This window comes from Rhinoderma darwinii, chromosome 11, assembly GCF_050947455.1.
Source record: "Rhinoderma darwinii isolate aRhiDar2 chromosome 11, aRhiDar2.hap1, whole genome shotgun sequence".
In the NCBI taxonomy this organism is placed as follows: domain Eukaryota; kingdom Metazoa; phylum Chordata; class Amphibia; order Anura; family Rhinodermatidae; genus Rhinoderma; species Rhinoderma darwinii.
This window is the reverse complement of record NC_134697.1, coordinates 87,466,550-87,493,298: the sequence shown is the minus strand read 5'-3', so window position 1 is coordinate 87,493,298 and position 26,749 is coordinate 87,466,550. Positions and strand designations below refer to the sequence as shown.

Below are 26,749 nucleotides of genomic sequence, written 5' to 3'. Positions count from 1 at the left end.
CGTTCCGTCCATTACGGACGTAATGTGCTCGTGTGAATCCAGCCTAAATATGAATCTGAATCCTGAAGGTGTGTAATCCCTTTATTTTTTAGGTTGTTACTTTTTTGAAATTTCCAGTATAAAATCAGATTTTTGGTCTCTTCAATTCTGGTGATTTTATGAAGATATATGCATGTCGACATGAACTCTGCACACATTGAACTTTAGGATGTTTGGTGCGTCTAGATTTTTGCTTGGGTCACACTTTTAGCCACAAATATCAATTTTTATTTAAAAAAATGTGCAATTTGACACAAAATTGCATGACGGTGCCTGTGTTTGACAAGATGCCAGGTGTCTAGAAAATATATCGGTATGGGTGGTTAGTATGATCTTTTATTTTGTAATTTCGATTGTACGTGTCAAAAGTGTTAAATTGGCCCTGGATACCAGTGGTGCAAAAAATCTTGAAATAAAGAGTTAAAATAAATTAAATAACAGCAGCAAATATTATAAAACCACACAAAAAACAAAAATATTCACTTTTCCGATTCAGCGCAGATGGTCTTGCGGTTTCCCGATCTAGGTTTACAAGCAGCCAGCACGTTACCGCAGCAGCCAATCAGTGACCTCAGCAGTCTCGCGCCGTACTACTAGCACTACCATTCAGCGATGAAAGCCAAGATTCCAGTAGTACGGAACATGACCGCTGAGGTGCCGATTGGCTGTAATAGTCATGTGCCTACCGCTTCTAAAGAAAGACCCGGGACACTGCCGTACCGTCTGCAATGGATAGGAGAGGTGAGGATTTATTGTTGTTATTTTATAACATTTGCTGCTGTTATTTATTTTAATTTTTTCAGAAGTAGCATAACCCCCTTCAAATATAAAAAAAATTCTGTCACATCATCTAAAACAATTTTATAATTCCAAATCATTCCAATTGAAAAATTATAATGATATTACCGAGAAATAATATTTAATTGTGGGACAACCCCTGTAACAAATAGGAAAGGACCAGGTTTATCAACCATGAGAATAATTAATGTTAGGCCTGTCTTATGCCCTGTGTGAACAGGGCAACAATCAGCCGATGCACGAGTATCGTTTCGGCAGCTTAAAATATTATCGTCGTCGGCAGCACATCTCCCTCTGTAAACGGAGATATGCTGCCGACATGATAGAAATGTATGGGGATGAGTGATCGTAGTACCAAGCGCTCGTCCCCATACATAGCTCCTTGTGAAAGGAGCAAAGAGCTCCGATCAACAAGCGGTCTACTTGATAGTCACTCGTTTTTACGGCCAAAATGGGCCGCGTAACAACCTTTAAGTTGTTAAACATAAATTAGAGGCCGTGAAGCGTTGATAGACATGTCCTTACTTTTTTCATTTTTACACATTAAATATAAAACGGACACACAATCAAAACAGTATTCACCAATCATTTCCAATACACGAAGATAAACATTACACGTAAGAAGGATAAATTATCTTATAGAAAAACAAATTCATACAACTGCTGGAACCATGGTGAGATTTCCTCTCGGAAAAATAAACAGAAGGGTGCAAAGAGGGCAGAACAGAACGCAGGAATACTTTCTTTTTTTTAAGGCCTTATTCAGACTAATGTATACGTCGGTGTGATGTCCGTTAAAACAACGGAGGGCACACGAACCTATGCAATTCAATGGGGCTATTCAGACATGCGTGATTTTTCATGCAGTGTGTTTCAGCTGCGTGAAACGCACCACATGTCCTATTCTAGTCCATTTTTGCTCATCACGCACCCATTGAAGTCAATGAGTACGTGAAAATCACGGAAAGCACATGGACGCACATCCAAGATTCACGCACCAGTTGCTAAAGAAATGCAGAGAAGAAAAATATGCACCAACACCCACATTAAAAAGTGATGCCACACGGAACAAACACCGATGGCACAGGGTGCTGCAACGCACGGTAAACAGTGTGTCTTTTGCGTACGCAAAACAGACACGTTCGGGTGAATCTAGCCTTAGAGAGTTGCCCTGGGTGAACAATTTTGCGTGGAGCAGGTCTGTTGGTAAAAAAGGCTGTATGTGCACTTGTGTTTGGGAGCTCCATACCCCCATCTCTCCTTAAAGGGGTTTGCCCATCAGGGAAATTTATAGCATATCCACAGGATATGCCATAAATGTCAGATAGATACGTGTCCCACCTATCTCTAGAACACGGCTCTCTAAACCTCGTTCTACATTTCTCGGCTCCCGCTGCCTCCCGGCAACTCTCTGATTATATGGTCGGAATTACAAAAATTGTTTCTGTAACTCCATTAGAAGTGAATGGCAGTTACGGAAGCAGTGTGGCACGGGAGCTATGCAGTTTACGTAACGGACAATCGCTTCTATGAGGGTTACGAAGACAGCTACGTGGTTTTCTGAATACATGGTCAGAAATTACGGCAAACGAGAAAGGTAGAACTGGGTTTAGTGGCTCCCATTGTAAAGATAGGTGCAGGTCCAGAGGTGGGACCTGAATCTGACATTTATGGCATATTCTGTGGATATGCCATAAATGTCTCTGATGGGGAAAAACCCTTTAAATTGATTGTCCAGTAGTAAACATAAAATAATATGCAAGTCAGTACCTATGGGAACAAGATGTTTTTGGGAATTTTTACTTTCTCCTCTGAGTTCCATTCCCATTTTTTTTTTTTAGGCAATTAAGGATGTACAGGAGGAGGAGGGATCTCCGGAACACAAGAGTACATGCAGCCTACCAAATCATGAAAGTCCCAGCAACAGGAAATCAATGCTCTTAATACCAGTTGATGGGAATCCAGACCATGAACAGGAATATGGAAAGAATTTCAAAAGGTAACATTTATTTTAACAAAAGTTATTGGAAACGGAATGCAAACATAAAATTTGTTTTCACTAATGTTGGGTAGATAATTCCTTGATTGTGTCCTCAGTGGCCAGAGAGAGAAGTGGCCATCACACTCTCTGGTGGGTCGTGCAGGGTTCGGAGGTCTCAGCCTACAGACACTCTTGGACCCTGTGCGGCTTGTAATTCAAGTTGAAAAATTGGATCCAACATTTTAAGAGACAATGAGGCTCCATCCAACACTTAATTTTCTCTCTTGGATCCCAGTCTTTTGTATACGTCAAGTAGCTAGAATTCGGGGTTGTGGAAGATCAATAGTAACTCCTTCCATTGAAAATTGAGGAATGGAGGTGGCTCTTGAATCCGAGTGAACTCTCTGATGTCTAACAAGATCTGACTTCTGGATAAAACATTTTCCACAATCCATACACGTAAATGGTTTCTCTCCCGTGTGAATTCTCTGGTGCACCTCAAGTTGACTTTTACTTGTAAAACATTTCCCACAATCGGAACATGAAAATGGCTTCTCGCCTCTGTGAATTCTCTGATGTCTTAGAAGATTTGATTTCTTGGAAAAACATTTCCCACATTCCAAACACATAAATGGATTCTCCCCTCTGTGAATTCTTTGATGTTGGGCAAGATTTGATCTCTGGGTAAAACATTTTCCGCAATCTGAACATGAAAATGGTTTCTCCCCCGTGTGAATTCTCTGATGTTCTACAAGAACTGATTTTTTAGCAAAACTTTTCCCACATTCAAAACACTGAAATGTTTTATATCCTCTATGATCAGTATTCTGTGCAACAATAGGTGATGTATCAGGTGGGTCTTCATGGTCCCAGAGTTCAGGTAGTACATCTGAATTATGTAGTCCTTGGGTTAGATTCTGGGGGATGGGTTGTTCACTTGGAGAATCTTGGGTTATATCTGTATCTTTTATTTCAGAACTTGGAGATAGAAAGTTATGTCTCCCCGAGTTCTTGTAGTAGGCATCTGCTTGGAAGAAAAGCAATTTTATTATCTATTGTCTTCCAAGAAGATATATTTTACAACATTCCTAGCATCCGTTTTCCTATATCATTTTAAAAGGGGTCCTACATTTTCATAACAAGCTGCCCTATAGGCAAAAATCAGGACAGGGTGAAGTTGTCTTATATTCGTCCTGTCCCAATTCTGCGTTACGTGACCGCAAAGCTTGTATGAGGATGTTGCAGTGGTTTAGAGAGAGGAAACCACATCTTGGACGTACTCTCCTATGTTCAGATCTAACTTGGGAACTTCTGGACATACAAGAAGGACACTTACTGGATAAGAAAAAAAAACAAAAAACTTTAGAATAGAGGATTTGGCTTTTCCCATAAAGGGAACTTTCTGAGGCATTTATATGCAACTTATTCTCATGGGCAGAATTAAAACATCCCTTCAGCCAAGGATAATGCTGAGTGAAGCCCCCTCACTGGGCTTGTTGGACAAGTGGCTTGTGCATACGTGGAGTTAAAAAAAACGAAGTTGAAAGGAGGAGTAAAAGTCCCTGTAAGTACTCTTCTTTTTTACTTCACTGTTCTCTGTAACTGGGATAGTGGATAACAAAATTGGAGGTTTTCGCCAGTGCACAGTTTGTCATATGTATGCACGACTGGAGCAGGAGTTCCAGGGTGAAGACGTCTGTGACAGATGTGAACATGTTGTTCACATGGAAGCTCTCATTAGAGATCTGGAGGAGCAAAATGCATCACTGAGGGCGATTAATAGTCCTGAGCGGACCATGCTGCTCACTGAGCTGCCTGAATCGTAGGGGGAGCTACACTGGGAGAGTCACTTGTTGAGAAGGATCTGGGTGTACTTGTAAATCATAAACTCAATAACAGCATGCAGTGTCAATCAGCTGCTTCAAAGGCCAGCAGGATATTGTCGTGTATTAAAAGAGGCATGGACTCACGGGACAGGGATGTAATATTACCACTTTACAAATCATTAGTGAGGTCTCATCTAGAATATGCAGTTCAGTTCTGGGCTCCAGTTCATAGAAAGGATGAAAAATACAAAGAAGAGCAACGAAGCTAATAAGGGGCATGGAGAATCTAAGTTATGAGGAAAGATTAAAAGAATTAAACCTATTTAGCCTTGAAAGAGACAATTAAGGGGAGACATGATTACCATATTTTTTGGGCTATAAAGACGCACCCAGGTTTTAGACAACAAAAAATTGGAAAACATTTATTTTACTATTTTTACAAAGCAAAAACTATTTGTTAAAAAAAATAATTTGTTCTTTTTCACCACATTCTGAGAGGCATTTTTTGGTACATAAGATTTTTTTTATCACATTGCTTTTTTTTATTTTTTACATTGTGCTTGGGGAAAAATGGGAAAAGGTGTTTTTTTTTTACTTTTAATATTTTTTTACACTCCTGAAGATGTATCAAACATTTTTTTTTACACATTTTACAAGTTCCCCTAGGGGCTTGAACCAGCGATCATTAGATCGCTGGTACAATACACTGCAATACATGGATGAGTTACGGAAATAGCGTAACTCGCTGAGATACACTGTTTCCGTAACTCCCATAGTAGTGAATGGCAGTTACAGAAGTAGCATAGCATGCGAGCTACGCTGTTTCCGTAACTACTATTCTGTTCTATGGGAGTTACGGAAACAGCGTAGCTCAGCGAGCACTCGGCTGTTTCCGTAACTCCCGACCACCTAACCAGGAAGTGGTCGAGAGACAGCGGAGCCGGGTAAGATAGAACGGGGTTTAGGGGGGCCCCATTCTAGAGATAGGTGCTGGTCCCAGAGGTGGGACCCACATCTATCTGACATTTATGACATATCCTGTGGATATTCTCAGAAAAAGCATGGTTGAACAGCAGCACACGTCTCCCAAATTTCAATCAATATGTTCTTTTATTGGTCAAACATCCAGTAAAAAATGGCAACGTTTCGACCCGTGACAAGTGGAGAGTCTTTCTCAAGCCTTGAGAAAGACCCTCCACTTGCCACGGGTCGAAACGTTGCCATTTTTTACTGGATGTTTGACCAATAAAAGAACATAGTGATTGAAATTTGGGAGACGTGTGCTGCTGTTCAGCCATGCTTTTTCTGAGGATTACATTACATCAGACTTGGTTTGTCTGATTTTACAGCGTGACACCGCTCCTGATATCGGGATTTGTGCTGCTTCAAATACTTTATTTTTTGGAATATATTTTGTGGATATGTCATAAATGTCCTTCATGGGAAAATCCTATAAATGCCGCGGTCTATGTTGATTGCGGCATTTAACTAGCCATCGCTGTTCCTGGCCGTTAGAACAGAATGTCAGCAGTAAAACACAGCTGACACCTGCAGTGTATGGAGCGGCTCAGAGTGTGAGCCTGCTCCGCTCCAAACATCATCCCCTCCCCAATCCATGATGTGCCGGCACATCATGGGTCAGGAAGGAGTTAAGTAAGAAGCGGTCAGGGGGCACTGCGCTGCCGGGTCCCTTGACTGCCTACTATAATACACAGGGACTTTTTAGCAGGATTTATTCTTGCTAAAAACTGCGTCTTATAGTCCGAAAAATACGGTAACTTATATAAATATATGAATGGCACATACAAAAAAATATAGTGAAAACCTGTTCCATGTAGAACCCCCTCAAAAATAATCAGCTCCTATGTCAATGTGTAGAATTCTTGTTTGAATGTTGATCCAGTCGGATTGCCACTCAGGATCAGAAGGGAATTTTGACTTTAGGTAGGAGTGGTTAATGCCTTATGGGTAATTTTTATATTTATTTACTTATTTTTTATTGTATTTTTTTAACCCTCCTCTGAATCAATAGGGGTAAATCAAAGTTCTATAGTTTCTTCCATCCCTTCCCTTTATTTGGTTGAACTTGATGGACATATGTGTTTTTTTTTAACCATACCAACGATGTAACTATGTAACGTCTTTGATCAACAAGCCCGAAATGTGTGACAATGCAAGGTACCATAGATAGAGGGTATAAGGCATGAGCTTTCCTATCTGGTAGGAACCTACATTCCCAGCAGGCCATAAAACCTGTACACTGTCATGGCATGCTGGGAATTTTGGATTTACAACCGTTGGAGAGGCACAGATGTGAATTTATAAAGTCAATTTCTAAAACACTTAGGCCTCATGCACACGACCGTGTTTTTGCGTCCGCAATTCAACCGCAAATCCACGGGTAAATTGCGGACCCATTCATTTCTATGGGCCCATACACACTATCCGTGTTTTCACGGCTCTCCGCATGTCCGCACATCCGTGCCGCAGAAACTACGGACATGTCCTATTATGGGCCGCAAATGCGGTGCGGACATGCCAATAGAAGTCAATGGGCCCGTGGAAATTGCGGATACACCGCCGTGTGTCATCCGCAGTTTTGCGGATTTGCGGAAGTGTTGCTAGGCGACGACCGGGAATGAGTTCTGTCGTCATCATGTTTTACCTAGGCTTTTTATTTTTCATCCGCATTTTGCGGATTACATACGGATGAACTGCGGAGGACATACGGATGAACTGCGGATGACATTTCACGGAACACGGTCCTGGAATTTGCGGACCAGAAAAACACTACGGTCGTGTGCATGAGGCCTTAAAAGGGGTTGTCTCACCACAGAAAAAACCTTCAATATAGGAGCCGCCTGGTCTGGCTCCCGACACCCCTGGCAAACAGCTGATATTGTCATAGGAAGATGTGGCCAGCCAGACATTTTTAATAGTATTATATTACAGCCATTGAGATTACCCTGGTTCATAGGGGGTGGTCTTGAAACGTGAACCCCCCCCCATGATGCCATAATAGGGCATATGAACAGGGGCTGCCCCCTTTAAACTCACATCCATTTTTAGATTTGAATTTTCTGTTTTTCTTTCCCCCACCAAAAGCCATAATTACAACAATACCAAATTTACATATTTTTGTTTTTTACTGCTTTTACAAAGAAAAAAAATATTTGTTAAAAACAAATAGTTTTGTGTTGCCATATTCCGAGAGCCATAACGTTTTTATTTCTCCATCGCGTGAGCGAGGTGAGGGCTTGTTTTATCATATTAGTATAATTCTGGAGTGTATGTGACTTTACGATTGCTTTTTATAAAAATTTTTGGAGGAGCTAAAATGACAAAAAAAAAAACAGAAATACCAATTAAGTTTTTTTTTATGCCATTTACCATGCGGGTTAAATAATGTTATATTAAAATACTTTGGACTTTTGCGAATGGGGCGATGCCAATAATGTAAAAATGGGAATGGGGTTCTTTTTTGTTTTTTTAACTTGTGTATTTTAAAAAAATTAACTATTTTTATTTTTTATTTTTTTTAGTCCCTCCTAGGGGCTAAAAATAAAAGCCAAACGATTGTTTGATTTCTGGTACCATACACCGCCATACTTATGTATTGCAGTGAATTTTACTTTTAACCGACTTCTATAAAGCCCGCCTCTGGACACAAAGATGGCAAACCTGGGGGCCTTCATTAGGCCCCCATATGCTGCCACGAAAACAATGTGAGGAACATTAGAACATGAGTGGGAGATTGAAAATCTTTCCACTCTAGACATCAGTAACACCATAATATATGTGGGGTTGGAGATGAAGATGAATAGGACGCAGGGTTTGCGGGGGGCATTTGGCAGTGACCGTGTCCCATTTCAAGGGATGATGACTCACCTGGGCAAATATCTACAGGAATTTCCTCCTCCTTACACTGATGGTCACCCTTTATATACATCTCTTCTTCTTCTTCTTCTTCTTCTTCTGCTGCTATGACTTCAACTTTAATATTAATCAGATCTTCACCCTTATTGAACTTATGGAACAAATAATAAGCAATTGAGAAGTTTAGTAGAAAGCTTCATTACATCATTTGTAGAGCTCTCAGCTCCATCTACCTGATGATCCAGAGGTACATTGTGATTTTCCTTTGCACAATCCTGGAAATAAAATGGGCTTGGACATCTCTCTGGTGGATTTCCCTTACTGGATCCATCTATAGGAGAACCAAACACAGTGAGTGGATATATGTGATGAGGACTGTAAAAGGGGAGAGAAGTTTTGAGTGTCACCTAGAAACGTCCAATGAAGGTCTTCTCTTACCCGATGATGTAAGGGGCTGGTGGTTTTCCATGACATCTTTGTAGAATTCCTTGTTTTCTTTTAAATACTCCTAAGTGGAGAAATATACAGTTACACCCTCATAGGAAATGGACACAATGGTCAACAGTCATCATCCAGACACCTTCATAGCGTTACTATATAATGTCCCAGCATTCCCGGTAGTCCTCACCTCTCCAGTCAGCAGATGAATGATCTTGTGGGTGAGTCCTAGGATCTTCTGCTCATTTCGTGGGGGTTCTGTGATGGTGCTCTGTGTCTTTCCCGATACTCCTGATCTATGGGGATTGTTGCTATGGGTCACACACTCCCCAAATGTCTTCTTCACTACAGTGTAATCCTATGGAGAGAGAGAGAGAGAGAGAGAGAGAGGCACTGATAAATCACGGTATACTAGGGCTGGACAACTACAGCACTCCACACATTAAACCGTCTGAAGAATGATTGATGCACATTTAAAAAAATAAAAAAATAAATAAAAAAATCCAGCCAACAGTCTGCAAACTGGGATGTGTGAATCTGGCCCATCACTTCATTTTTTGCTTTGTCCCTCTAGTGGTCAGACTAGAGCTCCCTTAAAGGGATTGTCCGGGCACGGGGCGGTTTTCCACAGAATAGGTCATCAATATATGATCAGTGGGGGTCCGACACATGGACACCGCACCAATCAGGTGCTCTGATTACCTCTGGGCATCAGATGTCTGTGCTGGAAGCAGATGTCTCCGGTCACAATATAGTGGCCGTGCTGCAGTAGTGCAGCTCTGCTCCTATTCAAGCCCACCCCAGAAGTCACAGCAGACCCCACCACTTTCCCAGTAGTCACAGCAAATCCCCGCTTCCCCAGTAAGCACAACAGCCACCCCCTCGTCCACTTCCGCAGTAACCACAACAGCCATCCATTCTCCACTAACCTAGTAGTCACAAGCAGGCTTCCTTTCCACGAGTTACCACCGCAGGGCCACCCCCTCAGCAGGAAGTCACAGCAGGACTCCAGCCCACACTCCTTCCCAGTAGTTATAGCAAAGCCTCCCTGTTCTCAGTAGGATTTCCCCATGTACTTACCTACTGTACGCTCCTACAACATGCTCTCTGCTGGTAGGAACCTACACATAGCAGCTTCCTGTGTCGGCTCTGCTAACAGGGACTGGTGCAGGAGGAGAACACAGTACTGTTATATTAAAGCTGCTGTGTCCGATTTCTGACCAGCAGGAACTGTCTGTAACTGGGTGACGGTCAACGCACCTGGCTGACAAATGTTTAAAGTGCAGGGAGTAAAACTTGAAGCTCCTGGGCCCCAATGCAAATTCTGTACCAGGCCCCACACCTACCATGTGTCATTTATAATACTCTTCTTATGTAGCAGAGGGGCCTTTTTAGTTACACCCCTGATCATTACCGACACATTCATGTACCGATTTTAATAGAAGAGTGATGCCATGTCAAATATTTACCAAAACCCCTCACCTCTCCAGTAAGTAGGTAGATAATTTCCAACGTAAGTTTTAAAATCTTGTTGGCCATTTTCTTTCTATCCTTATCCATCCTCAGTGTCGGTTAAAAACAGGACAATTATCTTGTGAAAGAGTCGATGATAGGATGATGACGATGGCGTCGATGATAAGATGCCAACTGGCAGGTATTCTCAACTGCAGGAACCTGAGTGAAAAAGGAGGAATCGTTTTAAGAAAGTCTTTGCGAGACAATGTGCCATGAAGTATCGCACCGGACTACGTGTAAATGTGGTCGTGTATTGTACAGATTAGCATTCACAACAATAGGTTATCACATCGATTTCGGCATGTAGGAAGTCAAAGCAGATTTTCAGTACTTCCAATAAAACGTGAACCACAAACAGAGAAAGACGAAAAACACTTACCTACTCCCTAGACCCAGCTACAAGATGCAGAAGAGGTCAGGAACATAGGATGAACCTTGGGTACAAACTTACCCATTCTCTATACTATGCGGTGTACAAACCCCTCCCTCACTGAGAATGATGGCGAGCTCCCCAGCTCAAATAGCAGGCTCTCAGTAAAGGGCCAGTTACACAGGCCAATGATTACAAAAGGCCAACGTTCCCGATCATTTCCCCGTGTAAACAGGTCACCGATCTGCCGAAAAATGACCAAATGGCAGTTTGTTGGCTGATTGTATCTTTATGCAGCCTATAAAATCATCGTTCTCGGCAGCACATCTAACCAGGGATGCGCTACCGACAATATGTATAGGGACCAAACCATTGTATTAATGATCTTTTATCCCCATACAGTTTGCATCGACCCATGTAAAAGGGCCTTTAAATGATCGTCTATCAATTTGGTATATCAACGATCGTTATGGGCAATCAGCCTTAACAGATAGATGACATCAACTCGAAGCCAAAAATAGGTAGAGGTTGAGACAGCAACAGACTTTAACTATCCAGAGGATGCAGGTACGCAAACATGAGATGGTCTTCACTCCCAATCATAGATTCCAGAAAACAGTCATGGCGACAGCATCCACCTTTATTGTGTCCAGGCACGCTTGCCCATTTAAAACCAAGCCTGTTGGACAAGTATGAATAATTCCCCGTTGCCAGCGTACAGTGTCAACAATGTTGGTATCCCGCTTGGACAGCAGAAGCGATGCTTAATGGCTACCTATGAACACTCCCACTCTTGCTATGGTAAACTAACAACATATCGGGTTGAAGTAAGTGCAGAAGTCTACAACAATATCATGGCAACGATGAGCACCAATTGCAGATTATTTAAATAACTAAAGCTCCAATAACTAGAAGGCTATAGTAAATTAAGCGACAATTACACTTACAATAAGGGGCATATCCTTCAAGCGACCCTCCGGTCTCAGGACAAAATTATAAATGTGATGGAGTATATGGAGTAATAATATCTGGTGCCCTCCAGTTGTGCCCCTCTGCCGTGGATCCGCTGTTTTAGGGTCCCCTCTGTGTTGTCTCAAAATGGCCACAGTGCTTCTCAGACTAAGTGTTATGGAAAAAAAATAATATTTTTTTGGGGCACCTCTTTCCGAGACCTATAATGTTTTAATTTTCCCGTTGACATAGCCGTATAGCGGGCTTGATTTTTGTGTGACAAGTTATATTTATTAGAATTTATTCTTTGAAACATGAATTTCACTATTTCACCATAGCTTTTCCTTTTTTTTTTTCGACACCAATTTTTTTTATTTGGGAGTGGGGGGTTTGGTGGAGGGTAATATTTTTACTTCGTTCACTTAATATTCCAAAGCATTACTGCCTTTCATTGTAAAACTGACAGGCAAACTCTTAGGCCATGCCAAAGACATATGCCTCCGGCATACCTGGGGGCTTTTGCCAGGCCCCTGGCTGCTATTGAGTTTCATGATGTCACCTTCCCTCTGTCAAACTCCTTAGATGCTACACTCACTATTGACCGCGGCATCCAAAGGGGTAAACTGAGCTAATCGATTATGCCAACCTCACTCAGTGGCCGCCACTGTGTCCGTACTTGATGTGGTGAGGGAGCAGTGTAAGAGAGAGGGAGCCCCGGAACCACTTCCCATGGGGGCACCAGCAAAACCCTTATTAACATCCTAATGGAAAGTGGCACTTTCTATTAGGATGTAAAATGTAGAATAGTGATGGGAAGCGGTTAATAAATATATATTTTTTATTTTGAAGCCAGAGTTGAAGCCGGGTCATTTCTACCTCTCGGTCTACAATGAGTGCCCAGTGCTACCCTGGGGCTCACAGTGAGCGTGCATTGCTATAAAGAGGAAACCAGATTACTTATCTGACATCCGCAGTGTGCACGATGCCTCAACCTACCATTGGCAATAAGTAAAAAAAAGAAATTTAAAAAAAGAAATTGGTGCCACATCATGTCCATTTTCACTATGAGAAAGTAAAGGACTTTCATCCAGTTTCCACAACATCAGGGCGAGTGTCACGATAAGTCCCATCGCATTGTGCCGTCATCAGTAATAAGTGTCGGAATTCGCATCCTTGCATCTATAATGTAAAAATAATAAAAACACCAATTAAAATCAGTGTGTTATTAAAATTTGTTGAAATGTTGGATGCAAATACAATCTACCCATTACAATGTAAGTAGCTAGGTTATCACAGGGGACCCTTAACTTCTCCTTCAATGCTGATCTATATATAATACCAGCATCTGTGCATATGGGGGTTGTGGTTGGCAATGAAAATGTTGGTACAGTTCAAGTTTAAAGCCCACGCTTGGCTTTATTGCAGTCCAGAAAAGTGCTAATCCGTCATACAAGACGTAAGCATACAAAAAAAAACAAAACAACTTGCCCGTCTTGGCACTAACTAAACAGCAGGTTTCCTCACCTATGGTAAACCATGAATATAGTCTTCTGTGTATTAGGCTTTCCGCACTATCCTTGTGTGGATTGCGAGGCTCTGGACTGCCCCAAATAGCCCAGTGAGCACACCTATACTAATTTGGGCTAGGAGAAAAAAAAACATGTACTAGAGCGGGGAGGGAATGACAAGTCCATCTACCAATCCTACCTGCCATTCCAGATAAATCCAGGCCCGAAAAATAGATGTAACAAAATCCTCAGCAAACTGAGTTTTGCTGAGAAAAACCCAACTTCCCTGGATTCCTCATCTCACCCATCTTAACCAGCCAGATTGGAAATACACCCCCTCCAGTACTTTCCCAGCTACAGGCTTACATACCCCACTCCCCCCGTCTTCTCCAGACCTGAGGGCTAGGCACTTGTTGCCATCAGGCAGTGCACATTCGAGAGTATATCCGCAATACCTTGAAGTTTACCCGATCTGTGTTCCAGAACAAAAATTTTATTTTGTAGCGACAAGAATCACCTAGTCATCCTTGCATTTCTCTCCTTGTTTTTCTTCATCCATGCCAGGAGGGCATGGTCTGACAGTAGTCTAAGCTTTCTTCATGCTCAGGTACATGACCATGTGTTCCTCCCCATTCACCACTGACAGTACTGCGCCCAAACCTGCATCAGAAGCATTTGACTGGGCCAGAAACTCCTTCCCAAAATCAGGGGTAATAAGCACTGGCTGTTGGCATAGAGCAGACTTTTGGCTTTGAAATGCCATCTCTACCTCCGGGGTCCACGTCACCTTAACCGAGTTCCCACTTTTTGTCAAGTCAGTCGATGGACCTGCAATTTAGGCAAATATGGCCATGCCAGTTCTGTACTGCCTCAACTTTGTTAATCTGTGTCTTGATGTAGCCAAGATCTCTGGCTTCCTCTAATGCAAATGCACATTTCTCAGGATTTATTGTCAAGGCTGCATCACTTATTGAATACAGTACAGTCTGAACTTTACAGAGGTGACTTTTCCAATTCGAGCTAAAAATGACCACAGCTGAATAGTCATGATTTGGCCACAAGCTCAGGTCCATCAACCTCTAAAAAAAAGTAGTAGGGGCTCCATGCAACCCAAACGGCATTACTACATACTGAAACAATGCATTTGGGCTTGATAAGGTCGTCTTTGCCTTTGTAAGATCAAGCGTTGCCATGTATATTGCGTTACTTAACCTCTCAATTCGTTTTTCCACCCTGTGCATGGGATAAGGATCAAATTTTGAAACCTCATTCCGTTTTCTAAAGTCATTCCAAAACCCCCAAATACCATTGGGCTATGGAATTCTTTGGAATTCGTACAATTTGGCTTGCCCACTTGCTTCAGACACTTCGATTACACCCAGGTCAAGCATACGTTTAACTTAAGATGACACCGCATCCCTATGTGCCTCGGTATGGCGTAAGATTTACTTTGGTTCTGGGCTGACTTTCTATATGGTATTTAATAAGGTGCGTACGCCATGGTCAGAAAAATTAAGGTTCTTTTTTCCTGAAAGAATTCCTTGACTTCTTGTTGATGTGAGGATGAAAGTGTCTCACGAGGAGCTCATTCAGACAAACGTAATACTCGTCCATGTGCTGTGCGTTGAAATCACTCACAGCACACGGACCCATGCAATTCAATAGGGTCATTCATTGTTTTTTACACAGCGTGTGTCCGTTGCGTGAAACTCACTGCATGTCCTTTTATTGGTGCATTTTCACACACCTAGTCGTCCATTGAAGTCAATGGGTGGGTGAAAACCACGCACAGCACACGGATGACATCTGTGTGCGGTCCGTGTTTCACGCATCAAATACAGTGAAAAGCAGAGAAATAAATTTGAATAAGTGCTTGCACAGATGTGAAAAACGCATGCCACAGACACGCAAAGCACACTGATGCCAATACGCTATGCACACGGACAAGAAATGTAGAAAAAACGCTGTGTTTTTTTAAGCGCGCAAATCGGACACGCTTGTCTGAATGTAGCCTTATTTTTACTGCAGGAATTTGTTGCGGCAAATTACCAGCCACGGTATTTGAGGCCATCAAGGATTTCCTGTCTTTCCAGGGCTTGATCAAATTTACATGACAAACTTGAGAAGGCTTCCTTCTGTGTGGTTGGTGTACATTGTAGTTTACTTCAACCTTCATCACAACCTCATGGGGACTTTGGCTAAGAACTTGCTTTCTAAGGACTTTCCCCAGGACTGAAATTCCTGACTGTAACCGATTGTAAATTCTGCTTTGAGCCTCCTGCACCCTCTGCAAATGTTCCTTTACAATTGGCATTACATGGCCTTGACAGGACAAGTATTCACCACAATGTTGCAGACCTGAGGCTCAGTCCTGGTGATGTAATACAAACTAATTCACAAACAGCAACTGAAGCTGACCCGCGTTACACTCCTTAGGCTTTGACTTAAGATGGCAATTAGGAGCAATATGTCCCAATTCATGGCATCTCCAGCAATAGGTCAGCCCTGGTCTCCTTGTTGGGGAGTCCTTTTTTGGGCCATTTGACCCCTTGGGAAAATCACCAGACTTTTGCCCACGAGAAACTTTTTCACACTTTCCCACTCAATAAATGGAACTTTGTTCATAGAAGACGTCACAGGTCTGGCAGTCCTGGAGATGATCGTGGTGCAGGAACATTACAGTGGTTTGCTGGTAACCTTTCCACTAGATTATCGAGTTGGTCTGTTTCTTTGGGGTCTCCAAGCCCGCTCTAGCATTGTAAATCAGCAGGAACGGCCCAGGTATAGCGGAACACAACAACATTTTTACAAGGACTATAGGAGTAAAGGCACCCCCAACAGTTGTTAACCAATTTCTTTCAAGTATGGAAATACCCCAAACAACTGTTTGTGCCCACGGAGGGCTTGGAAGGGAAGGAGCGCCATTTAGCTTTTAAAATGCAGATTTTGCTGGAGAGGTTTTTTGACGCCGTGTCACATTTGCAAAGCCCCTGGGACACCACTACAGTGGAACCCCCCCCCAAGGTGACCACATTTAGGAAACTACACCCCTCAAAGAATTAATCAAGGGTCGTAGTGAGCATTTTGACCCCACAGGTTTTTCAGCTAATTCATTACAATTAAGATGTAAAAATGGAAAGTTTATTTCTTTAATAATATGTCGTTTTAGCTGAAATTTTTTATTTTTACTAGGACTATAGGAGTAAAGGCACCCCAACATTTATTATGCAATTTCTCCTGAGTAAGGCCATAACCCATATGTGGTTGTAAATTTCTATTTGGACAGACATCAAGGACCAAAATGGAAGGAACGCAATTTAGTACTTGGAGTGAAGATTTTACTGTAATGGTTTTCGGACGCTATGTTGCATTGCCTTCCGGTACCAGTAGGGCTGGCAAATTCATCTAAAAAACAACAAAACAAAAATTCCCCGCAATTAACCAACGTCATCTTGCGCATTTCAGATTCTTCAATATTTTTCTAAGTTTAACCTGTATCTGCGTCCTTAGAATGCAGATACAGTTGAATCCAATGGTAGTGCAGGGAGCCGTATTGTCCCTGCTCTACCATTCTCTATGTATCGCTGGATGCTCACAGCTCGGTGCGAGGCAGTGATGTAACCGCACTTATCGGTGCCGAGCCACGCAGACTGGAGGAGCAGAGGGATCTCTTTCACTCGTCGTTGGAACGGGGTTAGGGGAGTATGTATTTTATTAGGCACTATTGGGGCTGTTTGGAGGCATCTATGAGGGCATTATACAGCGTGGCGGCAGCTATTGGGGCAGTCATCGGGGTATTATACCATGTAGAACGCAACTATGGGGGCACATTAGGGGGTATTATTCTGTGTGTGGGTTAGCTATGGGGGGCATCCTATTGTGTGGGGGCAGCTATGGGGGGCATTATACTGTGTGGAGGGCAGCTATAGGGGGCATTATACTGTGTGGAGGGCAGATATAGGGGCATTATACTGTGTGGAGGGCCGTTAAATAGCCATTATACTGTGTGGGGAGCACTACGGGGCAATGTACTGTATGGGGGCAGTGTCACGGGGTATATTATATACAGCAGGCTTAGGGGATAAATATTAATGGAATGGCGTAGCATGCACACAGGGGGCGTGGTTTGCAAAAAGAGGTGTGGTCTAAATAATCCTTCATTAAGCGTAATAGACGTTACATTTTCAATTAATCGTGATTTTGATTTAGGTCATAATCGCCCCCAGCCCTAGGTACCAGTACAAATGAAAACGCTGAGTGTTCTGTACACCCTATGTAATAAGTAAACTTGTGACAGTCTGTGAGCTTCACTGACTTTTACGTTAGGAACATTTTGAAGAGCCTCGTGCTGCTAACCTACCGAGATCGTCCCAACATCTACCTGCAATTTAGTCTTTACAACCATGGGACGCTGTTTCAGATGAGCTCCAACAAACATCTGTAATGTAAAGTGATGACTCCCCTAGTACTACCCACACTAACTACCAGATCCAAAAAGGAAAGACGCTTAGCAGAGACTGTGGGGTCTAAAGTGTTCTGAGAGCTGATAGCATGTCTCGCTTGTAAATAATGGAAAAAAGTATTCTGAGGTGATGCAAATTCCCGTTGTAGCGGAGAGAACGATTTAAGATTACCCATAACATACAACTTCAACATGTATTGAACCTCCTTAGAGGTCCATGCCTCAAATTGACCCAACTTGTGCAATTCTGGATAAAGCATATTAGGTCATGTTCGGTCATATCTGTTCCAAATAACCCATAATACTTTGCAACCAAAAAATATAACGATTGAAATATCAATAGGAAAGACTATGTTTCCACTTTATTGAGGTACAAGCTAGGTGCTTGAAAAAAACACCAGGAGGAAAAGACAAGGTGGTGATATGCGGCAATAGATAGCCTACGCGTTTCAGGCACTGGCTGTGCCCTTAATCATGGCTAAGTCGAGTTAGCACTTATCGGTGCCGAGCCACGCAGACTGGAGGAGCAGAGGGATCTCTTTCACTCGTCGTTGGAACGGGGTTAGGGGAGTATGTATTTTATTAGGCACTATTGGGGCTGTTTGGAGGCATCTATGAGGGCATTATACAGCGTGGCGGCAGCTATTGGGGCAGTCATCGGGGTATTATACCATGTAGAACGCAACTATGGGGGCACATTAGGGGGTATTATTCTGTGTGTGGGTTAGCTATGGGAGGCATCCTATTGTGTGGGGGCAGCTATGGGGGGCATTATACTGTGTGGAGGGCAGCTATAGGGGGCATTATACTGTGTGGAGGGCAGATATAGGGGCATTATACTGTGTGGAGGGCCGTTAAATAGCCATTATACTGTGTGGGGAGCACTACGGGGCAATGTACTGTATGGGGGCAGTGTCACGGGGTATATTATATACAGCAGGCTTAGGGGATAAATATTAATGGAATGGCGTAGCATGCACACAGGGGGCGTGGTTTGCAAAAAGAGGTGTGGTCTAAATAATCCTTCATTAAGCGTAATAGACGTTACATTTTCAATTAATCGTGATTTTGATTTAGGTCATAATCGCCCCCAGCCCTAGGTACCAGTACAAATGAAAACGCTGAGTGTTCTGTACACCCTATGTAATAAGTAAACTTGTGACAGTCTGTGAGCTTCACTGACTTTTACGTTAGGAACATTTTGAAGAGCCTCGTGCTGCTAACCTACCGAGATCGTCCCAACATCTACCTGCAATTTAGTCTTTACAACCATGGGACGCTGTTTCAGATGAGCTCCAACAAACATCTGTAATGTAAAGTGATGACTCCCCTAGTACTACCCACACTAACTACCAGATCCAAAAAGGAAAGACGCTTAGCAGAGACTGTGGGGTCTAAAGTGTTCTGAGAGCTGATAGCATGTCTCGCTTGTAAATAATGGAAAAAAGTATTCTGAGGTGATGCAAATTCCCGTTGTAGCGGAGAGAACGATTTAAGATTACCCATAACATACAACTTCAACATGTATTGAACCTCCTTAGAGGTCCATGCCTCAAATTGACCCAACTTGTGCAATTCTGGATAAAGCATATTAGGTCATGTTCGGTCATATCTGTTCCAAATAACCCATAATACTTTGCAACCAAAAAATATAACGATTGAAATATCAATAGGAAAGACTATGTTTCCACTTTATTGAGGTACAAGCTAGGTGCTTGAAAAAAACACCAGGAGGAAAAGACAAGGTGGTGATATGCGGCAATAGATAGCCTACGCGTTTCAGGCACTGGCTGTGCCCTTAATCATGGCTAAGTCGAGTTAGCACTTATCGGTGCCGAGCCACGCAGACTGGAGGAGCAGAGGGATCTCTTTCACTCGTCGTTGGAACGGGGTTAGGGGAGTATGTATTTTATTAGGCACTATTGGGGCTGTTTGGAGGCATCTATGAGGGCATTATACAGCGTGGTGGCAGCTATTGGGGCAGTCATCGGGGTATTATACCATGTAGAACGCAACTATGGGGGCACATTAGGGGGTATTATTCTGTGTGTGGGTTAGCTATGGGGGGCATCCTATTGTGTGGGGGCAGCTATGGGGGGCATTATACTGTGTGGAGGGCAGCTATAGGGGGCATTATACTGTGTGGAGGGCAGATATAGGGGCATTATACTGTGTGGAGGGCCGTTAAATAGCCATTATACTGTGTGGGGAGCACTACGGGGCAATGTACTGTATGGGGGCAGTGTCACGGGGTATATTATATACAGCAGGCTTAGGGGATAAATATTAATGGAATGGCGTAGCATGCACACAGGGGGCGTGGTTTGCAAAAAGAGGTGTGGTCTAAATAATCCTTCATTAAGCGTAATAGACGTTACATTTTCAATTAATCGTGATTTTGATTTAGGTCATAATCGCCCCCAGCCCTAGGTACCAGTACAAATGAAAACGCTGAGTGTTCTGTACACCCTATGTAATAAGTAAACTTGTGACAGTCTGTGAGCTTCACTGACTTTTACGTTAGGAACATTTTGAAGAGCCTCGTGCTGCTAACCTACCGAGATCGTCCCAACATCTACCTGCAATTTAGTCTTTACAACCATGGGACGCTGTTTCAGATGAGCTCCAACAAACATCTGTAATGTAAAGTGATGACTCCCCTAGTACTACCCACACTAACTACCAGATCCAAAAAGGAAAGACGCTTAGCAGAGACTGTGGGGTCTAAAGTGTTCTGAGAGCTGATAGCATGTCTCGCTTGTAAATAATGGAAAAAAGTATTCTGAGGTGATGCAAATTCCCGTTGTAGCGGAGAGAACGATTTAAGATTACCCATAACATACAACTTCAACATGTATTGAACCTCCTTAGAGGTCCATGCCTCAAATTGACCCAACTTGTGCAATTCTGGATAAAGCATATTAGGTCATGTTCGGTCATATCTGTTCCAAATAACCCATAATACTTTGCAACCAAAAAATATAACGATTGAAATATCAATAGGAAAGACTATGTTTCCACTTTATTGAGGTACAAGCTAGGTGCTTGAAAAAAACACCAGGAGGAAAAGACAAGGTGGTGATATGCGGCAATAGATAGCCTACGCGTTTCAGGCACTGGCTGTGCCCTTAATCATGGCTAAGTCGAGTTAGCACTTATCGGTGCCGAGCCACGCAGACTGGAGGAGCAGAGGGATCTCTTTCACTCGTCGTTGGAACGGGGTTAGGGGAGTATGTATTTTATTAGGCACTATTGGGGCTGTTTGGAGGCATCTATGAGGGCATTATACAGCGTGGCGGCAGCTATTGGGGCAGTCATCGGGGTATTATACCATGTAGAACGCAACTATGGGGGCACATTAGGGGGTATTATTCTGTGTGTGGGTTAGCTATGGGGGGCATCCTATTGTGTGGGGGCAGCTATGGGGGGCATTATACTGTGTGGAGGGCAGCTATAGGGGGCATTATACTGTGTGGAGGGCAGATATAGGGGCATTATACTGTGTGGAGGGCCGTTAAATAGCCATTATACTGTGTGGGGAGCACTACGGGGCAATGTACTGTATGGGGGCAGTGTCACGGGGTATATTATATACAGCAGGCTTAGGGGATAAATATTAATGGAATGGCGTAGCATGCACACAGGGGGCGTGGTTTGCAAAAAGAGGTGTGGTCTAAATAATCCTTCATTAAGCGTAATAGACGTTACATTTTCAATTAATCGTGATTTTGATTTAGGTCATAATCGCCCCCAGCCCTAGGTACCAGTACAAATGAAAACGCTGAGTGTTCTGTACACCCTATGTAATAAGTAAACTTGTGACAGTCTGTGAGCTTCACTGACTTTTACGTTAGGAACATTTTGAAGAGCCTCGTGCTGCTAACCTACCGAGATCGTCCCAACATCTACCTGCAATTTAGTCTTTACAACCATGGGACGCTGTTTCAGATGAGCTCCAACAAACATCTGTAATGTAAAGTGATGACTCCCCTAGTACTACCCACACTAACTACCAGATCCAAAAAGGAAAGACGCTTAGCAGAGACTGTGGGGTCTAAAGTGTTCTGAGAGCTGATAGCATGTCTCGCTTGTAAATAATGGAAAAAAGTATTCTGAGGTGATGCAAATTCCCGTTGTAGCGGAGAGAACGATTTAAGATTACCCATAACATACAACTTCAACATGTATTGAACCTCCTTAGAGGTCCATGCCTCAAATTGACCCAACTTGTGCAATTCTGGATAAAGCATATTAGGTCATGTTCGGTCATATCTGTTCCAAATAACCCATAATACTTTGCAACCAAAAAATATAACGATTGAAATATCAATAGGAAAGACTATGTTTCCACTTTATTGAGGTACAAGCTAGGTGCTTGAAAAAAACACCAGGAGGAAAAGACAAGGTGGTGATATGCGGCAATAGATAGCCTACGCGTTTCAGGCACTGGCTGTGCCCTTAATCATGGCTAAGTCGAGTTAGCACTTATCGGTGCCGAGCCACGCAGACTGGAGGAGCAGAGGGATCTCTTTCACTCGTCGTTGGAACGGGGTTAGGGGAGTATGTATTTTATTAGGCACTATTGGGGCTGTTTGGAGGCATCTATGAGGGCATTATACAGCGTGGCGGCAGCTATTGGGGCAGTCATCGGGGTATTATACCATGTAGAACGCAACTATGGGGGCACATTAGGGGGTATTATTCTGTGTGTGGGTTAGCTATGGGGGGCATCCTATTGTGTGGGGGCAGCTATGGGGGGCATTATACTGTGTGGAGGGCAGCTATAGGGGGCATTATACTGTGTGGAGGGCAGATATAGGGGCATTATACTGTGTGGAGGGCCGTTAAATAGCCATTATACTGTGTGGGGAGCACTACGGGGCAATGTACTGTATGGGGGCAGTGTCACGGGGTATATTATATACAGCAGGCTTAGGGGATAAATATTAATGGAATGGCGTAGCATGCACACAGGGGGCGTGGTTTGCAAAAAGAGGTGTGGTCTAAATAATCCTTCATTAAGCGTAATAGACGTTACATTTTCAATTAATCGTGATTTTGATTTAGGTCATAATCGCCCCCAGCCCTAGGTACCAGTACAAATGAAAACGCTGAGTGTTCTGTACACCCTATGTAATAAGTAAACTTGTGACAGTCTGTGAGCTTCACTGACTTTTACGTTAGGAACATTTTGAAGAGCCTCGTGCTGCTAACCTACCGAGATCGTCCCAACATCTACCTGCAATTTAGTCTTTACAACCATGGGACGCTGTTTCAGATGAGCTCCAACAAACATCTGTAATGTAAAGTGATGACTCCCCTAGTACTACCCACACTAACTACCAGATCCAAAAAGGAAAGACGCTTAGCAGAGACTGTGGGGTCTAAAGTGTTCTGAGAGCTGATAGCATGTCTCGCTTGTAAATAATGGAAAAAAGTATTCTGAGGTGATGCAAATTCCCGTTGTAGCGGAGAGAACGATTTAAGATTACCCATAACATACAACTTCAACATGTATTGAACCTCCTTAGAGGTCCATGCCTCAAATTGACCCAACTTGTGCAATTCTGGATAAAGCATATTAGGTCATGTTCGGTCATATCTGTTCCAAATAACCCATAATACTTTGCAACCAAAAAATATAACGATTGAAATATCAATAGGAAAGACTATGTTTCCACTTTATTGAGGTACAAGCTAGGTGCTTGAAAAAAACACCAGGAGGAAAAGACAAGGTGGTGATATGCGGCAATAGATAGCCTACGCGTTTCAGGCACTGGCTGTGCCCTTAATCATGGCTAAGTCGAGTTAGCCATGATTAAGGGCACAGCCAGTGCCTGAAACGCGTAGGCTATCTATTGCCGCATATCACCACCTTGTCTTTTCCTCCTGGTGTTTTTTTCAAGCACCTAGCTTGTACCTCAATAAAGTGGAAACATAGTCTTTCCTATTGATATTTCAATCGCTGGATCTCCTCTGGTTTTTTCTACAATTGCTGCCGTGTGCCGTCGCGGCTGATCCGGGCGACTACAAACACAGGAGTGTTAGATTGGTGAGCTGGAGGTTTCCTCCCATTTCCTTTTTCCTCTGTTATTTTTACAAAAAATATAACCACAGGTTCGGTATGGCCAGACATCCATCCTCCTTGGCCCTCTGCCCAGTGTCAAGTTTTATCCTTGTGGTCCCATATTTCCAGATACAATACCTGAAAATAGAATTTACTTTTGGAAAAAGCAAACGGGAAGCCATGTAGAGACAATATGAAGCAGGTAAAGTAATTGTGGCATAAGATTCCTTTTAACCAGATTTACCCGGCCAATAACTTTAAGACCCTATGCACATGAACGTGCTTTTGCGGCCGCAATTCCCCCGAAAATCCACGGGAGAATTGCGGCCTCATTCATTTCTATGGGCCCATGCACACGACCGTGGTTTTCACGGTCCGTGCATGGCCCAGGAGCCTGGCTCATAGAAAATAATGGCCGCGGCCATGTGCACGGCCCGCGATTTGCGGGCGGCTCGCGGGTGACACTCCGCAGCCGGCCGACCCGAAAATCTCGCTCGTGCACATGGAAAAATTTACACCAGCCCCTCAGTAAGTGTTAAAACTCAAGCAACAAGGCTTTGCAGGTTCAAAGTCGCTAGTCCGCAATTTTAGCTAAAACTCCCTATCTTCAAACGGAGGACAGCCAAGGAGGAGGGGGTCAGGCATCCTACGCCGAGGTAAAATTACGGATTTCATCTAGTTAATTTTAAGCCAGTCATCAATGGTAGACAGAGAAGATCTCAGTGACTGCGGCCAATCATCTAAAAACAATATAAGTTCGTCTGCAAACAATGCACCTTTCTCATGGAGAACCCAAAATTAAAAACCTGAATATTCAGATTCTAGAAGTGCCTCAATAGCCGCTTCAAAAAGCAGTGGAGACAGCGGGCATCCTTGACGAGTACCCCTTTTCCCACGAAAATGTTTCTGATAGCAGACCATTAGCTCTTATTCAGACGAGCGTTGAAATAGTACGTTTTGGTTTTTTTTACGCCCGTCACACAGGTGCATTTGTTTCTATGGGGTTGTTCACACGGTCGGTGTTTTACAAACGGCTCGTGTAAAAATAGGACATGTCCTATTTTTGTCCCTTTTCACAGATCCCTCTATAGATTGTAGTCTATGAGGGATCCGTGAAAACCGGTCCTGCACGGGTTTTTCATGGCCGATTTGACACATGCTCGTCTGAATTCTGCATTATTCTGGCTCTCGAGACGCGTATAAAATCTTTACCCAGGAACTATATTTCTCAACAAAGTCGATTCTTTTCAATGCTTATCTATACAATCACGTTCGTTGTCAGTTTTCCAGTGTGACAGAAGAGACTGATCGACGTTCGTAGGTTGTTACTTTTCGAGTTCTCGAATGGTAAAAATGATGGAAATCGATAGAATCACTAGACACATGATACATCACATTGTAAATAGAAACCAGAGGACAATAACAATAAATACAATTCACACTCACTTATCTGCAGCTGGTACATCCTAGTGACTACAGGACCTTTGATGATGTCATCATCATGTGATCAGTCGCATGAGGGGTGGAGTAAAGCAGTGCAGCTTTTTCACTGTTTTGCATCATGTGACTGATCACATGACAGTGAGATCATGGAAGGTTCACCGGAAACCTCGGGTTTTGTTTATTACCAATTTAACTGACAAAGTCCTCAAACAAGTCGGTTCTTTGGTATACTGTATACCGGCTCCATTTAAAAAAAACAAAAAACATTTGCAGACTTGTTTGTGAAAAATCTAAATCATCATGCGAATATATATATATATATATATATAGATACATAGATAGATAGATAGATAATACAGTGCATGAACTAAACAGGGTCACATCTTTTCTGTGTGGAAAAAAACCCCCATTAATATCAAAGGAGATCTTAACCCCTTTAGGACCCAGCCATTTTTGGGATTTTTGTTTTAATTTTTTCCTCCACAAATTTCAAAAGCTGCAACTTTTTTATTTTTCTGTCATTATAGCCATATGAGGGCTTGTTTTTTTTGTTTTGTTTTTTTGCGGGATTAGTTGTCGTTTTTAACAGTAACATTTTTTGTTCCAGATAATGTAGTGGAAAAACTGGGAAAAAATTATTTGTGGGGTGTAATAGGAAAAAAACTGTGATTCCTCAATCTTTTGAGGGGTTTCGTTTTTATGGCTTTCACCATACAGTAAAATTGAAATGTTAACTTTATTCTACCGGTCAATGCGATTACGGCGATACCAAATTTATATAGTTTTTTTTATGTTTTATTACTTTTACATGGAAGAAACTAATTGTTAAAAATTAAATTTGTGTTGAAAGCCAGAACTTTTTAATTTTTCCTTCGATAAAGCGGTGTGAGGGCTTATTTTTTGCAAGACAAGCTGTAGTTTCTATTGGTACCATTTTGGGCCACATGAGACTTTTTGATCACTTTTTAATAAATTTTTTGTGAGATATGAAGTGACCAAAAAACAGCAATTCTGGCATTATATATATTTTTATTTTTACGGCATTCACCGTGCACGTTAAATAATGCTATAGTGTAACAGTTCAGACTTTTACGGATGCTGCGATACCAATTTTGTAGATTTTTTTTTATTTTTGACATTACTTCAGAGGAAAAATGGGAAAAGGGGTTCATTTTTTACATATTTAATTAGTCCCCCTAGGGGACTTGAACCAGTGGTTTGTTAGATCGCTGGTACCATACACTGCAATACTAATGTATTGCAGTGTATTGTTATTTTTACGGGCTCCTGTTATTGATCAGTTATATGTGACTTGTATTCAGGATTTCCTTGTTGGTCTGTGTTCTTTTGCAACAGCCTAAGGCCCTGTTCACAAGGAAGAATTTGCAGACAGAAAAAAAATTTCCTCAAAATTCCTTCAGGAATTTTGTGGCAGATTTTTACCTGCCTGCAGTTTCCTGCCGCAGTTTGCGCAA

The 26,749-nt window shown here is 42.5% G+C and overlaps 1 protein-coding gene across 2 annotated transcripts; it reads right to left on the bottom strand.

Annotated features, from left to right (window-relative positions):
* Positions 1-244: 244 nt before the first annotated feature.
* LOC142663732 (gastrula zinc finger protein XlCGF66.1-like) lies at positions 245-25,332 on the bottom strand. Of its 2 annotated transcripts, XM_075842547.1 has the most exons (8): positions 25,278-25,327; positions 12,791-12,973; positions 10,441-10,632; positions 9,149-9,316; positions 8,959-9,028; positions 8,754-8,851; positions 8,533-8,671; positions 245-3,842 (listed from the first exon to the last, which is right to left on the bottom strand). In XM_075842547.1, exons 3-8 carry the CDS (start codon positions 10,516-10,518, stop codon positions 3,127-3,129), a joined length of 1,269 nt encoding a protein of 422 aa, XP_075698662.1. In that variant the 5' UTR covers positions 10,519-10,632; positions 12,791-12,973; positions 25,278-25,327; the 3' UTR covers positions 245-3,126. The 2 variants fall into 2 exon arrangements, with proteins under 2 accessions (XP_075698662.1, XP_075698661.1); XM_075842546.1 differs by lacking the exon at positions 12,791-12,973 and having other exon boundaries at positions 25,278-25,332.
* Between the last annotated feature and the right edge of the window lie 1,417 nt (positions 25,333-26,749).

Excerpts from the sequence above, each read along its gene's own strand:
- LOC142663732 (XM_075842546.1), bottom strand. The coding sequence starts at position 10,518 with ATGGATAAGGATAGAAAGAAAATGGCCAACAAGATTTTAAAACTTACG. Across the intron at positions 9,317-10,440 it reads TCTACCTACTTACTGGAGAG|GATTACACTGTAGTGAAGAA; the intron begins GTGAGGGGTTTT and ends CTCTCTCCATAG. Across the intron at positions 9,029-9,148 it reads TTCATCTGCTGACTGGAGAG|GAGTATTTAAAAGAAAACAA; the intron begins GTGAGGACTACC and ends TTCTCCACTTAG.